At 38.3% G+C, this 16,433-nt stretch overlaps 2 protein-coding genes and 1 non-coding gene across 3 annotated transcripts; 1 reads left to right on the top strand and 2 right to left on the bottom strand.

The window, feature by feature from the left end:
- Positions 1-494: 494 nt before the first annotated feature.
- On the bottom strand, positions 495-6,159 carry LOC123890362 (protein ABHD11). Its single transcript, XM_045939958.1, has 5 exons — positions 5,759-6,159; positions 5,447-5,682; positions 1,959-2,071; positions 1,115-1,255; positions 495-952 (listed from the first exon to the last, which is right to left on the bottom strand). Exons 1-5 carry the CDS (start codon positions 6,003-6,005, stop codon positions 703-705), a joined length of 987 nt encoding a protein of 328 aa, XP_045795914.1. The 5' UTR covers positions 6,006-6,159; the 3' UTR covers positions 495-702.
- On the bottom strand, positions 6,101-6,180 carry TRNAL-UAG. The gene has a single exon. It is a non-coding gene; the product is annotated as a tRNA-Leu (tRNA).
- Positions 6,181-8,602: 2,422 nt separating this feature from the next.
- On the top strand, positions 8,603-9,541 carry LOC123890360. The gene has a single exon (XM_045939957.1). The coding sequence runs from the start codon at positions 8,702-8,704 to the stop codon at positions 9,359-9,361; it is 660 nt and encodes a 219-aa protein (XP_045795913.1). The 5' UTR covers positions 8,603-8,701; the 3' UTR covers positions 9,362-9,541.
- Positions 9,542-16,433: the final 6,892 nt, after the last annotated feature.

The raw sequence follows: 16,433 nt of genomic DNA, 5'->3' as shown, positions 1-16,433 counted from the left end.
AATGACCAACAATGTCCCAACTGGGAAGCTTCAACAAAGAGGAAGAAGAATGAAAATAAGAGAAAAATAATATGTACCATGATAAATAAATCTAAAAGTTAAAATTACTTGTACATCATGCACCACATGTCTCACTTCTGCTTACAATGTTTTTTGAGAGGCACTTTTCTACATGCTAGCAAAGACCTTAATATGTATTGTTGTAATTTGAACTTTAATATGAATTGAATCATTTCATTCAAACTTATTTCTCTAGTTTCCTCTCTATACCTCAGGGACCTAATTTAATTTCAGTGTGTGGGGGTCTTCCCCTTCCTTTTCATGCAAAAAAAAGGGAAAGTAATATAAACATCATTCTTCTTAGTAAACAGCACTACGAGAACCAAAGAAAATGCAACCTTTTCGTCCATAGTTAACTATGTATAAACATATAAAAATAATTTTCTTTGGGATTAAAACATATAAAATGATTAAATATGACTTGAAGGTGAAAATGACAAACATGAATTTTTCTGGATATTTATTCAATTATGAGTGGGGTATAAGTGATAAATTAGAGTGTACAATGAATTGATTATAATTGTTTTGGTAGCCAATAAATTTATACTACTATAAATAATATGTTATCACTGACCAACCTCATCTGCTCATTGTTAAGAATTTTCAATGATGGATACCCCAATAGTTCGAATAAAACAGGAACTAAAGGGATGCCATCTTGGAAGCCACAATCTCAAGAAGTCCTTTTGGATTGTCCACATGAACCCAATGGCCAGCATTTGGAAGAACACAGAAAGAAACCTTTCCAACAGAATCAGTTCCTCCTTGACTAGCTAGTTTCTGGATCCGCTCAATAGCCTCTTCGTCCCATCTATCACTCTTTTCGGCACGGACAATTACTATTTCCATACCTTGTGGAGGGTTCTCCAATAGATCCCAATAGGACTTTTCCCTACAGAATGTGAAAATTTGTGATTGTTACTTCGGTGCCATCACAGAGGAATATTACAGAAAACACTTGAGAAGAGAAAAGAACAAAATATAAACAAAGTTTTTAGACTGTTTCTTTAGACATTCATTTTTATCTCAAAATAAGTTAAGTTGCTTCATTTACCAGTAAGAATGGAACATCTCCTTGGCACTTTGAAGATCAAATATCCATGTCTCGTGATCACCAACTTTCTTCAGGTTTGTGCCTATCCAATCTGCCAATGTCTTAGAGTAACCAAGTCCCATCAGATGACTTACAAGCCACCTGAAAAGAGATGAAATGTACATTTCAATCTAACAGGAAAATAGACTGGAACATGGACACTTCTTAAGTTTGTAACACTGTCCATTTACATTTGGACACGGCAGCAAGGTAAATACAGTGCACTTTTAACAAAATCAAGACCTCAACTTTTTCAGATGTTAGACAACAATCAGACAACAGCCTCTCGCTCAACAAAAGAAAATGGCAAAGAACCTACAATGTCCTGCTTTTCTTGATATAATATAACTAGATTGATAGCCTGTGCAATGCACAACTCTTTTGCATGTGATTTTAAGAATATTTGTGGATTTGATAAACTCTAATTTAATTTAACATACTACTGTAATCGTCTCTGTCAATAATATTCAAATGTTTGATGTTTATATAAGAAGTACAAAGACTGATATCTAGAAAGAAATGTATAATGGTATCACATAGTTTTTCATGTCATCTGTACTATGTTACCATAGTCATGGTAGCTTCATACAGGGTGATATGTTATGCATACTTGGAAACATTTGGTTGAACATCAAAAGTTATAAACAAAAGTGATGAATCAACCCTCACTATACTTACAATGTCTAGCAAACATTTGTAGACAGTAAACAACATATAATATTGAGACCTGCAACTAAATGATTACTGGCCTATTGACAACCTTAATACAAACATGGAAGAGAATAGTTTAAGGATAGAGTCTCACTTTCGAGATGGGATTTGTGACGGTAAACTTTCCAAAGTGGTTAAAACATCGCGGACTTCATCACTTCTGTTTCCAATGTTCACTTCTCCCGGGACAGAATCCAATACCCAAAGCTGTTCTTCAGCGGGGATAGAAGGAGAAAATTACTATTCTGAATAATGAACTGGATATGTAGTATCCAGCAGTGAAAAATATACACACTTGAGTAAAATGCAATCAACTTGATAGTTGTAGTAAGCAGTGCTAACTACAACTATCAAGTGGACACTAAGCAGCATGCAAAGGGTGTTAGTCCTATACTAAAAACGCTTCAAATTAAAATCTATAATAAAATAATTCTTGAAAATAGAAAAATACTATGGCATAGAAAACCTAAGAAGATGATAGGAAATGGAAAGCATATCAGGGATATGAGATATCGTATGTTTCCTAAAGGTTAATGATATTATCTATTTTTTAAATCACAATTCTCAAGTCATCAATTGGGTTGGCTGTCAGTTCTGTTAGGGTTTGATTGTTTTATTTGGTTTTTGGGAGTTGCTTTAAAGATGTTGCAGTGTGTCCTGCATGGCAATTTCCGATGTTGTTAGATGATACTTGACCATATGGCTATACAAGTCAGGAAACAACATGAGCTGAGGTACAAAACCCTTCTTAGTCATCCCTATCGGTATCGCTCATACACGCTAATTAACTTGATGTTAATCACCAAAGTCTCTACAAGTGAGCCTTTATGAGAGTATAACAGTAAAGCACATAATAAAGACACGGGAGATTTGAGGGAAGGAGTTGAAGCGAGAGAGAAAAGGACTATATATGAAGGGATTGAGGGTTGTGAGATGGACATGGAAGAATTATCAGAGGTGTTCGGGAAGTCATTGTGAGTAGGAGTCTCTCCTTTAATTTCGTACTCAACTTGTAAGAGATTATCTCTTTATATTAACTTGTACTCCAGTGTAGAGATTATCTCTTTATCTTAGTTTCTCCTTTAATTTCGTTATCAACTTGTAAGAGCACTGCCACATCTCTTCTTTCTCTGGTTTGAGAGAGTCATCATTACAGATTTCTATATTTCTTCTATTTTGGTATTTGGGTTCCATGATATTCACTGTTCTCATACTTAACCCCTCGCTCGCATACCCTTGAGTTTGTACTGAACACATAATATATGCAGAATAAGGGATTCCTCTGTGCTGGTCTGCTGGACCTAACAAATACGACACGTGGCAGCAGGAGATCTGAGGGAGGGAGGGAGTTTAAGTGAAAGAAAAGGACTATATTTGAAGGGGTTGAGAGTTGCGAGATAGACATGGAAGAATTGTCAGAGGTTTTGGGGAAGTCATTGTGAGTAGGAGTCTCTGTCCTTTTCCAGTGCAGGGATTATCTCTTTAACTTAGCTTTTCCTTTAATTTCGTTATCAACTTGTAAGAGCACTGCTCCATCCATCATTTTATATTTCTCTTGTTCTTTTTAGACATAGTTGTCTCGTCTCTTCTTTCTCTGGTTTGAGAGAGTCGTCATTACAGATTTCTATATTTCTTCTATTTTGGAATTTGGGTCCTATCACGATTCATCATCTTCACTCATCATTTCCACTGTTCACATATTTAGCCCATGTGAGATTTCCTCTTCCTCGCATACCTTTGAGTTTGTACTAAACACATAATATATGCAAAATAAGATGTCTCTTAACTCTTTACAACTTCAAACGAGTTAAGCTACACTATTTCATTTATAGAGAAGGAGGGAAGAAGAATTAAATTCTCATAGTCCGCAACCCCCTTCAAGTTCACCCCAAAAAAGCACATTACAGGTTAAAATTAGCACATCACATAACTCATAAGGCTGATGTTTGTCTCTGTCAAACTACTTATACTTTTTCACCAACATATTTTAATGCACCACAAGGTATGCACATTTACAAGCATTACAATCACAGAGGACCTACTGCCAACTTTTATAGAGTATATGTATATTCACTACGGCGTTGTCAATCGCAGATCAGATTGTTCAAATTCTACTACACTACAGGGCTTTATTGCAGCACTAGCCGCTATTTGACAACACCTTGTACTAAATAGCATATCACAAAACAATAGCAATTTTTTCAAATTCTGCCACGCTGTAATGCTATGGTGTGCTATCACTGATATTTGATAACATTGATTCACAGCAATGTAAAATTTGTGACGTACACCACCAAATAATTTCTTTTAAAAGATATATTTGGTTAATCCAACTATTGAATTGAATTTATAACTAACTATAATAGTAGATAAGACAAGAAGTATGATTGTGAAGAGGAAAAAACTGTTTTGGTCACTTAGCAGAATCACTATAATCGCCACAGATACCCTAAATATTACTCATTCTCACAAGAGACACTAATTTTCTAAACCTCTATGGGCCATATATCTTTTTCATCAACTGTTTCTCTGTCTCTCGACCTCTCTGTTGATGCATTGTAGTCATCTCTCCCAACAAGCTCCTCACTTCTTTGTGCTCTGCTTGTTCTCTCCTTAGTTCCTCCTTACTTGTGCATCTCATGGCTTCTGGTAGTGGGTCAAGGGTGGTAGGAGCCAGTTCTAATCGAGTCATGGAACTTATGATTATGAAATTTCAGTTTTTGAGTGGCCCAATTCCCAAGTTTTTAGTAGAAGTTTAATATACAATCGAATATTAATAACTATCTGAAAGTTCCCTATTAACTCTAAAACAACTTATGATGTTATTACCAAATGGCAATATAAGTCGGATAACACCATTAGTCGAGGTACGGGTTCACTCTGAGTTATCAATATCACTTTCATATATGCTGACTAACTTGATCATCAGTGTTACGAGTACGACAATACGACCCAATTTGAGTAGGGCCACACTCCCAATTTTCGAGAGAAACTAGAGATAATAAAAGTAGAAAGGACTATATTAGAACTTCAATCAAGTTAAGATACAGTATTTCATTTATCTCTGAATAAACTTGGTCTAAGTTAGCTAGAGGGACGGAAGAAGAATTAAATTCTCATAATGTGCAACCCCGTCACCCCAAAAAATCACAAGTCTCATTACAAGTTACAATTACCTCATCAAACAACTCATAAGGCCGATGTTTGTCTCCGTCAAACTACATTTTCACCAGCAACATATTTTAATGAACCACAAGGTACCCACATTTACAAGCATTACAATCACAAAGGACATACTGCCAACTTCTATATTCACAGCGGTGTTGTCAACCACTGATCACATTGTTCAAATTCTGCTACACTAACACTACAGAACTCTAGTATGGTAATAGTCGCTAACTCGCTATTTGACAACAGGTTGTACTAAAAAGCATATGGCAATGACATGCTATAGCCACTATTTGACAACATTGATTCATAGCAATGTATAATTTCGATTAATTCAACCATTGAACTGAATTTATAACTAACTAACTATATCGGTAGATTAGACAATAAATCTTGATGGTAAAGAGAAAAAACCTGTTTTGGCCATTTTGCAGAATCACCATATTCACCATTTCTACAACTATGAGCAAATTGTAGAGCCACCTTTCCACCCATAGAGTGTCCAATAACAACCTCAGGCCAAGACCAACCTTCAGCCTTAACCAAATTATCCAAATCTTTCGCCGTATTATTCAAATCATGAGGCGGATCCAGTTTCTTCTCCGATGATTTCCCATGATTCCTCATATCCATCGACACTGTCCTCCAATCTACACACAAAAAAAAATCATAATCATTTCAATTCAGAATTCGCATATAAAAAGAGTGAGAGATTGAGAGAGATACTTGAAGATGGAGAGGAATTGGAGAGAGATGCCAAGAGATTGCGAGAGAAAGATCTCCAGTTTCTGTTGGATCCCAAAAAACCATGGATGATTACGGCTGTGGAAGTGTAAGGTTTGTCTGGGTGAGAACGTGCTTCTTCGTATGCTATGGTTTCAATCCATCTCGGACGAAGGAAACTCGCTGAGTTGAGAAAACGAGTTAGGAGAAACAAGTGGGAATTGTTTCTGTTTCTCAGATATGCCGCCATTTTTTTTTTCTCTGCTTTACTCTTTTCGGTTTCAGTTTTTCTGGGGCTTTTATTTTTGCTATAAAAGCAGCAATTTAAAAAATAAAAATAAAATTTGACAGCTGTGGGATTTGAACCCACGCCCTTTCGGACCAGAGCCTAAATCTGGCGCCTTAGACCACTCGGCCAAACTGTCTTGTTTGATAATTAATTGATTAAAACTTTATCGAAGCATATTTCGGTCTTAAGTCGTAATCATGCACTTTTAAAATTTCGAACTTTTGAGGATGAAAAAAATTCAATGGGGTTGTATAAATATAATAGGCTTAATTAATAAAATGGTCCCTTAAAGATATTTTTGGTTTCAGATTGGTCCCTTAAAGAAAAAAAGGTCCAAATAGGTCCCTTAAAGAAAAAAAAGTCCGAATAGGTCCCTTAAAGACATCTACGTTAATCAGTTTGGTCCCTAAAAAGAGGTCTAAATGGGACCAAACTGATTAACGGATATGTCTTTAAGGGACCTATTCGGACCTTTTTTTCTTTAAAGGACCTATTTAAACCTTTTTTTCTTTAAGGGACCAATATGAAACCAAAAATGTCTTTAAGGGACCATTTTATTAATTAAGCCAATATAATAATATCATGCTTGAGGTTAAATCTAATTTCCATTTAACTTACGCATGATATAATTAAGATGATGCCAAAGGCACTTTGGGTGAAGCAAAACCATTCGAGGAGAATAAGACCACATATGTTGCTACTTATTTTTTAGGAAAATGCTGAAAAATGTCTTCCGGTCGGTCAATTCTTTAAAATCTTAACGAGTGTTACTTTCAATTAAATTTTTTTTTATTTTATTTTATTAACTAATGTCCCAAGGGCAGCACCGGTTAGCATGATCCTATCTTCTAAGTACTAGTACATATCGGTACTCCATTGAAGCAAACACAAAAATAATAATTAATAGGTACTTCTATTTTCAAATAAGTATTATATCTACATATTAGTGAAATTTGTTTAGAACTTTTTAAGATGTATTGGGTTTAAGGGATTGAGTGTTTGCTAAGTAATATTATAAAAAAAAAATTATAAATGAATGATGTGTACAACAACTTTGTCCTCCTCCTTCGTCACTGTTACCGACATTCCAACAGTATCACCGACGCCCTGCAAGCGTTCGCGTGTCCACTTCCTCAACTGTCAACAAATTTAATGCAACAACCCATTTTTTTAATCGCTGCAATTTTCTCAATAAAGTCTTGTAATTCGGGATGAAAGTAGTAATAGATAGGTATACAAAAATTAGCTCCCCCCTTAAAACAATGACCCTCAGTCGTGGCACCGATGACCATAGCCCAGGTTCGGGCCTGAATGTTTATGATGCCTTATATATAGTAGTGTTATAGGAGTTAATGGAGGGGATAATTTATAGCTTATATGGAGTAACGAGGTGATGATGGAGTAAACATAGGGAGTAGTGGGTGAATTCAGCTTCCACTCTCCTCAACTTCATCCTAGTTTTTAAGTCATGCTTTCATTAATGGATGTTACTTAGTCAACTTATAGTTGCACCCCATTGTATGGACCGAGTTAAAACGGTTATTAAAAAAAGTCCAAAATGACCATTACGATTTAGACACCCTAACCCATGAGTTAAATTTGTAATTATAAGTAAAAATTTACTTTTTAGATTCATTGAATAATTGAAGTATCTGAACTATAATATAAATCAGATACAATAGTTATCCAATGAATCTGGATAATGAAATTTTGGTTATAATTAAAGATGGATGAAATATTGATCCAATGATGAAAGATTTAGATAGTACGTTATAGGTCTTAGATTCGATCTCCACCTCATCGTAAAAAAAATGGATGGAATATGTCACTAATAAGCAAATGTTCATTACACTTTTTCTTCTTTCTTATTATTTTTAGGGTCATGCTAACCGGTGCTCCCGAGGCACTGGCGGGGGCACCGGTTAAGGAAACCAAAAAAGGAAATTTTAAAATTGAAAATAATACTTTTTAGACTTTCGAGGTGTTGACTGCACAAACTTTAATATGATATTACTATAATTGATTCTTTAAACAGTGCTCCGGGGCACTGTTTAGCATTTTCCTTATTTTTATAATCAAAAACTCTTTCTTAGTATCTTGAAAGTCCTATTGTGGAAAAACTGTCAAATTAAATTCATGACTAGGTGGGACCATCCATGTAGTAAAAGATAATCATGCTTATTGTCATTGATGTTTTATCGTCTCATGGTTTTTTTTTTCCTTGATTTTACTTTTTTGTTTTTCAATAAAAATTTTGATTGTTATGAATCGAATTTTTTTGCCTTGAATTTTTTTTTTTCGGTTTCTATTAATCGAATTTTCTTTAAATTTGAATTAAAAATAATTTTGATTTCTGCGAATCAAAATTTTTATCAAGGACAAAATTTGAACATTTGGGATATAAAAATTACATGAAAGACCTAGAGAAAAACCATCTTGTCATTTCATTTCACTGAATATTTTATTTTCCGTGGAGTAATATAAGAAGTAACTGCAGGTCCCACACGGCATTGTCATCCATCCATGTATTTTACCACACTGCCTGCGACCCTCCGCCACATTAACCATTTTTCTCATTTCAATTTCAATTTCAATTTTCTTCACTTTTTTTTTTCTTCACTCAAAATATTTTCTCATTGCATTCACCAAACAAACTAATGGACCCCACACCATCCTTCAACCGCCGTTTTCCTCCCTCCTCCGACCGCCTACTCGGTGCTTTCAATTTCACTCCTTCCTCCACCGTCACCAACTCCGCCGCCGATGAACTAACCGAAGCTGAACTTTTCAATTGGTCTTCCGACGGTTCCGAATCTGAAAATCAACGTCCACCGCCTCAACCAACAGAGCTTATTCGTCACCGGAGTTTCGATCTATCTCAAGATTCCGGTATCCTCGCTGTCTTAACAGGTCCAGACAACCGCCGCGGTGATTCGCCAGTGTTTCGCGGTAAATCTCCGGTTTCATCTTCGAGGATGATTCCTTCGTTTCCGAGACCGAAACCTTACAACTCCGAGAACGTGATTCAGTCAATGCCTTCTAGAAAGTTCCAACAATCTGCTCCGGTGAAAGTTCCGATTATGCCTCCGAGTCAATTCTCGAGACGGCGGAACTTTGATGCGCTGGCTGTGCTGGACGACGATGACGACGACGGCGACGAAGAGTTGCTTCCGCCGCATGAGATTGTAGCGAGAGGCTCTGGAGTTTCGCCGAGAACTACTTTTTCGGTTCTTGAAGGAGTTGGAAGAACTCTCAAAGGGAGAGATCTTCGTCAGGTTCGAAACGCTGTTCTGCGCCAAACCGGTTTTCTTGATTGAACCGGTTTTAATTTTTAATCTATTTGTTTATATGTGTTCAAGTGGAGAAGTTCAATTTTCGTAACTTCTTTACACCATTTAGGAGGAATTTTGGATTTGTAACATCTTTTTGGATTCACTTTTGTTCTATGCGATTTTATAAATTCTGGAAATGATAATTGATAATATCAGTTACTACTACTGAACAAAATTTTGATTATGTTTTAAGCGGCTTTGTTGATTGTTAATTAAATTTAATTTGCATCTACTGCGCTGTGATTTTGTTTTGATAACAAATAAATGTCAATAATGGCCGTTTTGGTGTGATTGAAAATACTGGAGTAACTTTGCTTATGTGGAGTTTTTTTTTTTTTTTAATAAAAAAAACTTGATATCTAGCGTTAGGACCGATTAATAGGATCAATTCCACCGTCCACTTGCGAAGCTTAGCTCACCAAAATTGGCACCAGAAGCCGTCAACACCATTAGACCAACCTGAAGTGGGTTTCTGTCTAGTTAAGAGAGGAGAGTGATGTTTTTGGAAAAGCTTGGTGGAGTAGGTAAGATTTTTGTCAGCATGGTTAATGTGTGTGATTAATTCCATTTAATTGAATTATGAATGTTATTATGTCATTGTCACGAATTTGATTCTTGATAAACACGAAGAACCGTGATTAATTACCGGTAGTTTAGACTTTATGTTTGTGTTTTTTTTTTATGATGCAATGCAAGTAGTGTTGTGAAAACCGCATGATTCTTTTGTGCACATCTCTTCCAGCAAAAACAAAAAAACAAGTCATAGAATGATATGATAGGATAGCACTAGTAGCAAACATGTCATATAGTTATGCCCATTATGTCGAAGTTGTAAGTTAACCGTATTTATCTAGTTGTCTCTTTGCTAAAAGAGTAGAGATAAATTAGCCGATAGGATAAATTTGTATATCAAATTTAAAATGTTTGATAAAATTAATCGATGAATATAAAATAACATAGAATTATATTTTAATTAATGTTAATCTTTTAGCTAAGATAATGAGGGTAAAACCGAGAGAAAATATGATATATTATAACTTCAAATGTTATTTGAAGTAACATCTTAAAATGAAAAATGTTACAAATGAAAAATGTTACAAGCTAGCGTTTAGAGTTTGCTGATAGAATACTCTTAATTTGGAATTATTTGCACCGTATGTGAAGTTTATGGGTAGACTCGGGGACGGATCCAGAAACTTACTATACGGGGCCGAAAATAAGAACAATTATTTTGACTCTTAAACATATATTTTTTTTTAGTTATTTTGATTCTCAAACCCTCAAATTTATCTTTTGTTTGTTAGTTTGGTCCTCAAATATGCTCTGTATTAGTCAATTTGTCCAAAACATTACTAATAATAGACATATTTGAAAATATTTTTATCATCTCATATATTTAAAGAAGAAATCACTGTTTGCTCTCCTTATATATATACTATTTTTTTATGCATGTATTTTTATCATATTATAATATTATTTTATGTATGTATGTATATATAATACTAAACTAAAGTGTTGTAAATAGATAATTGAGTTGAAACTTGATAATATATATTATTATGTACATATATATGAGGGGGGAGTGGAGTTCTTGACCACTGCATGCCCCCCTTTGAATCCGTCCTGGATAGACTGGTTTGATTTGCTTGTATGTCATGGACCCTGTTAATGAAGCCCAACTTGAAGAACCAATGGGCAAGGGAAAGCGTATCAAAAGTAAGCCCATTTGGTTTGATGATTTCCAAGTCAGCAAACCCAAGTAGTGGAAGTGCCACCATCAAGTAGTGGGAGTAGTATCTCTTGCCGTTATAACTAATTCCTGTATGACAGCTTATTTGTCTGTTAGTCTTTTTGTTTGATAGCTAGAACAATTGGACAGCTGTCCACTGATTTTCTCTATATGTAATCAGTTGAAGGAATGAATAAAGCAAGAAGAATTTACAATAACCTAGAGGCGGCTCCACTCACGGAGTGTTTATCTTTCCTGCAATTTATTCACTCTTTTTCATTATAACAGAGTTCCTTTCACTGGTGCTTTCATTGCCATGGATCCACCTCCGCCGCTACCCACTCTCAACGACATGCTTCTTTCACTCCAAACCATCATCGAATCTCAACAAGAATTTCGCCATGACCTCACCGCCATTAACACCGAGATTAACCAGCTTCGCAACCGTCTCGGTCCACCAGGCTTTCCCGGACCGGACCCGCCTCCCCGTCCTCCTGGTTTTACCAACACCGCTATCAAGCTCGATATTCCACGTTTTGATGGAACAGAAGCCCTTGGTTGGATTTTCAAAATCAACCAATTTTTCGATTTCCATCGCACACCAGAGGAGCAGCGTCTCAACATCGCATCGTTTTACATGGAAGGCGATGCTTTAACTTGGTACCAATGGATGCATTCCAACGGTTCTCTTCATTCTTGGCCTGCTTTCCTTCATGCTTTAGAGATTCGTTTTGCGCCATCGCAATTTGACGATCCCAAAGGAGCTCTGTTCAAACTTTGTCAAACCACCACTGTGAGTGATTATCAGAAAGCCTTTGAAGCCTTGGCCAATCGTATCACCGATTTGCCCCCTCAGTTTTATCTCAGCTGCTTCATCTCGGGTCTTAAAGCCGAGATTCGCCGCGAAGTTCAGGCTTTCCAACCTGTGTCTCTCACACATGCTATCAGTCTTGCTAAACTACAGGAAGAGAAGATTAACGACCGTTCTTTTAACCCTTACCGCCGTACCGACACAACTACCAACAACCAACGCCCACCTCAACGACCATTCATTACCACCAACCAAAACACAACAGCCGCACCCACCCCTACCATCACTCCTTCTTCCAGTACCACTTCAACCACCAACCCACCACGACAAACCCCCATCAAACGCCTCACCCCTGCCGAACTCCAAGCGCGTCGTGAACGTGGCTTGTGTTACAACTGCGACGAAAGGTACCAACCTGGTCACCGTTGTCGTCGTCAGTTTTTCATTCTCATCGCGGAACCAGAAACCTTTGATCAACAAACCGATACCCTCACCAACACTTTACTACAAATCGAAACCGACCCAACACCGCAACCCCAACCCGATCCAACTGACCCATCTCCTGAACCCAGCCCACAAATCAGCCTCCATGCCTTATTGGGCCACACTATTCCTCAAACCCTTCGACTTTTGGGCCAAATCCACAACCAACCCCTCAATGTCCTTGTAGATAGTGGAAGCACTCATAACTTCATTCAAGATAGAGTTGCCAAACTATTGGGCCTTCCCATGAAACCCATCCAAAACTTCCAAGTCCTTGTCGGAAATGGTGAAGAGCTTAGTTGTACCCATATTTGCTACCAAACCCCTCTTTACATTGACTCCAACCTCTTCTTGGTCGATTTATTTGTCCTGCCCTTGAGTGGGGCTGAAATCGTCCTCGGGGTCCAATGGCTCAAAACCTTAGGCCCATCCCTCACCGACTATGACCACCTCACCTTGTCTTTTTCTCGAGATGGCCATATCATCCAACTTATGGGCCAACACCGCACCCCCCCACAAGAATCATCCCTACACCAATTCAAACGACTTTTATCCACCCATGCTATCGACACCATCCTTCAATTCCAACCCATTACCTCTCCACCTGACCCGGCCCAACAACTCCATCCTGATATTCACACCCTCCTTGACCGCTACCCGCAACTCTTTACCGAACTGTCTTCTCTTCCTCCGTCACGCACGACTGATCATCAGATTCCTTTACTCCATGGCTCAGACCCAGTCAATGTCAGGCCATATCGCTATCCACAATTCCAAAAGCGCGAGATCGAGCTCCAAATTGAACAAATGCTTTCTCAAGGTATTATTCAGCCTAGCTCAAGTGCTTTCTCTTCTCCCGTCCTACTTGTCCGCAAAAAGGACGGTTCATGGCGCTTTTGTGTGGATTATAGAGCTTTGAACGCTATTACCATCAAGGATCGATTCCCCATTCCAACTATTGATGAGTTACTTGATGAGCTCTACGGAACATGTTGGTTTTCCAAGCTAGATTTGCGCTCCGGATATCACCAAATTCAAATGAACTCCAAGGATATTCACAAGACCGCTTTTCGAACTCACTTGGGTCATTACGAATTTTTGGTTATGCCGTTTGGCCTCTGCAATGCCCCCTCCACCTTCCAAAATACTATGAATGAGTTATTCCAAGAACATCTCCGTCACTTCGTCATTGTTTTCTTCGATGACATCTTGGTCTATAGCAAAACATTGGAGGAGCATATCACTCATTTGGATACTGTTTTCAAATGCTTGCTGCAACACCAATTTTTTCTAAAACAGTCCAAATGCGTATTGGGCCAAAACTCTATTGCCTATTTGGGCCACATCGTTTCTCAGCAAGGTGTAGGCCCCGACCCGGAGAAGATAAAGGCAATGGTAGACTGGCCAGTACCGCAAACACTGAAGCAACTACGCGGCTTCCTAGGGCTAACTGGGTTTTATCGCAAATTTGTCTGCAATTATGCTAGCATCGCATCCCCACTCACGGATTTGCTCAAACGTGATGCTTTCACCTGGTCTGACCAAGCTCAAGCGGCTTTCGAAGCCCTGAAGACGGCCATGACAAAAGCCCCAGTTCTCGCCCTTCCTAACTTTGAAGAGGATTTTGTTATAGAGACCGATGCATCCGGTACTGGCATGGGCGCTGTTCTCTGCCAAGCTGGCCATCCCATCTGTTATTATAGCCGCAAATTCTGTCCCAAGATGCTCACTGCTTCAACTTATGTTCGAGAATTGTGTGCTATCACTTCCGCCGTTAAGAAGTGGCGTGCTTATCTCTTGGGTCGTAAGTTTGTCATTCACACTGATCAACGAAGCTTACGTGAATTGATGACTCAAGTTATTCAAACTCCTGAGCAACAATTCTATCTTGCCAAACTGCTAGGGTATTCATACGAGATTGTTTATAAACCTGGAGCTCAGAACCGGGTTGCAGATGCTCTCTCTCGCCTTCACGAAACTCCATCTCAATGTTCGGTGATCACCATTCCTCACTGGGATTTTATGGAGCATCTCAGACAATCATTCGCTATGGATCCCACTCTTCAGGAATTCATTCAGAAAATTGAAGCTTCACCAGCCACATATCCAGGTTTTCAGAGTATTCAAGGGCTTATTTATTTTCGCGGTAAACTCTATATTCCATCTGATTCCCCCATTAAGTCTTTACTGTTGAATGAATTCCATTCCTCTCTTATTGGTGGCCACAGCGGCATCCAAAAGACATTGGGACGATTAAAGGAAAATGTTTATTGGGATAACATGAAATCAGATGTTACCAACTTTATCAAAGCATGCTCTACTTGTCAACAGACCAAACATCCGACACACTCCCCTTATGGCTTGCTCCAGCCCCTCCCTATTCCCACTGGTGTATGGGAGGACATTTCGATGGATTTTATTGTAGGGCTGCCACCATTTCAACACTTTACTGTCGTGTTTGTTGTGGTCGATCGTTTTTCCAAGGCAGCACACTTTGGCATGCTTCCTACTCACTTCACTGCTACTAAGGTCGCAGACCTCTTTGCTACCATGGTCAGCAAACTTCATGGCATGCCCAAGAGCATCATCTCCGATCGAGATCCCATTTTTATGAGTAAATTCTGGCAGCAGCTTTTTATTCTTAGCGGCACTGTTTTGCGAATGTCAACTGCATACCATCCACAAACGGACGGTCAAACCGAAATTGTTAACAAAGCTCTCCAACAATATTTGCGTTGCTTTGTTCATGATCAGCCCAAAAAATGGGGTGCATTTTTGCATTGGGCTGAGTGGCATTACAATACTTCGCAACACTCTTCCACTGGCTTCACACCATTTGAGGTGGTTTATGGCAAGCAACCACCCTCTATACCTCAATATGTGTCGGGTACTACTCCTATTGAAGCCTTAGATGCCACCCTTACCGATCGTGAGACAATTCTTCAGGTTCTGCGCAAGAAACTTTTGAAAGCGCAAGATGACATGAAAAAATTTGCGGACAAACATCGGATTCCTCATCCTTTCAAAGAGGGTGATTTCGCCTATGTGAAGCTTCGACCATATCGACAAACCTCTGTTGCTGGGCATCGTATTCAGAAACTTGCTAAGCGGTATTTTGGTCCTTTCAAACTCATTCGTGCAATGGGACCTGTCGCTTTTGAGCTTGCCTTACCACCCGACAGTAAGATACATCCAGTGTTCCACGTTTCGCAGCTGAAGCCCTGTTTTGATCCCACCAATGACTCTTCGCCGCTGCCATCTATGAATGCAGAGGATCAATTGGTCATCGAACCCTTAGCAGTCCTGGGCTGGCGTCATGATTCAGATGGCATTCTTTCACACGTCCTTGTTCAATGGGCTGGACTTTTACCAGAAGACACCTCTTGGGAGCCATTGTCAGATTTGAAGCTAGCATACCCCCAATTCAACCTTGAGGACAAGGTCGCTGTGGATGGGGGGAAGGATGTCATGGACCCTGTTAATGAAGCCCAACTTGAAGAACCAATGGGCAAGGGAAAGCGTATCAAAAGTAAGCCCATTTGGTTTGATGATTTCCAAGTCAGCAAACCCAAGTAGTGGAAGTGCCACCATCAAGTAGTGGGAGTAGTATCTCTTGCCGTTATAACTAATTCCTGTATGACAGCTTATTTGTCTGTTAGTCTTTTTGTTTGATAGCTAGAACAATTGGACAGCTGTCCACTGATTTTCTCTATATGTAATCAGTTGAAGGAATGAATAAAGCAAGAAGAATTTACAATAACCTAGAGGCGGCTCCACTCACGGAGTGTTTATCTTTCCTGCAATTTATTCACTCTTTTTCATTATAACAGAGTTCCTTTCATTGTAGAACTATTATCATCATGTGTAATGATTATTAAAACTTTTGCTTTAGGTCTTCAATTTTTTTCATCGAACAAAAAGGTCTAATATACCGACAAAATGACCCCATATAATACAATGTGTTTTAATTTTTTTTTTATTTTTAAAGAATGTGTTTTAATTCTAAACATTTAACGTTAGACAACATAGTTCAT

This window comes from Trifolium pratense, linkage group LG6 (genome assembly GCF_020283565.1).
Source record: "Trifolium pratense cultivar HEN17-A07 linkage group LG6, ARS_RC_1.1, whole genome shotgun sequence".
Classification (NCBI taxonomy): Eukaryota; Viridiplantae; Streptophyta; class Magnoliopsida; order Fabales; family Fabaceae; genus Trifolium; species Trifolium pratense.
Note: the sequence above shows the minus strand (reverse complement) of the source record. Positions and strands in the feature narration are given on the sequence as shown.

Coding starts and splice junctions, on each gene's coding strand:
- LOC123890362 (XM_045939958.1), bottom strand. CDS start 6,005: ATGGCGGCATATCTGAGAAACAGAAACAATTCCCACTTGTTTCTCCTA. Junction 5,683..5,758: donor CAATTCCTCTCCATCTTCAA/GTATCTCTCTCA, acceptor TTTTGTGTGTAG/ATTGGAGGACAGTGTCGATG. Junction 2,072..5,446: donor CTGCAAAATGGCCAAAACAG/GTTTTTTCTCTT, acceptor GCTGAAGAACAG/CTTTGGGTATTGGATTCTGT.
- LOC123890360 (XM_045939957.1), top strand. CDS start 8,702: ATGGACCCCACACCATCCTTCAACCGCCGTTTTCCTCCCTCCTCCGAC.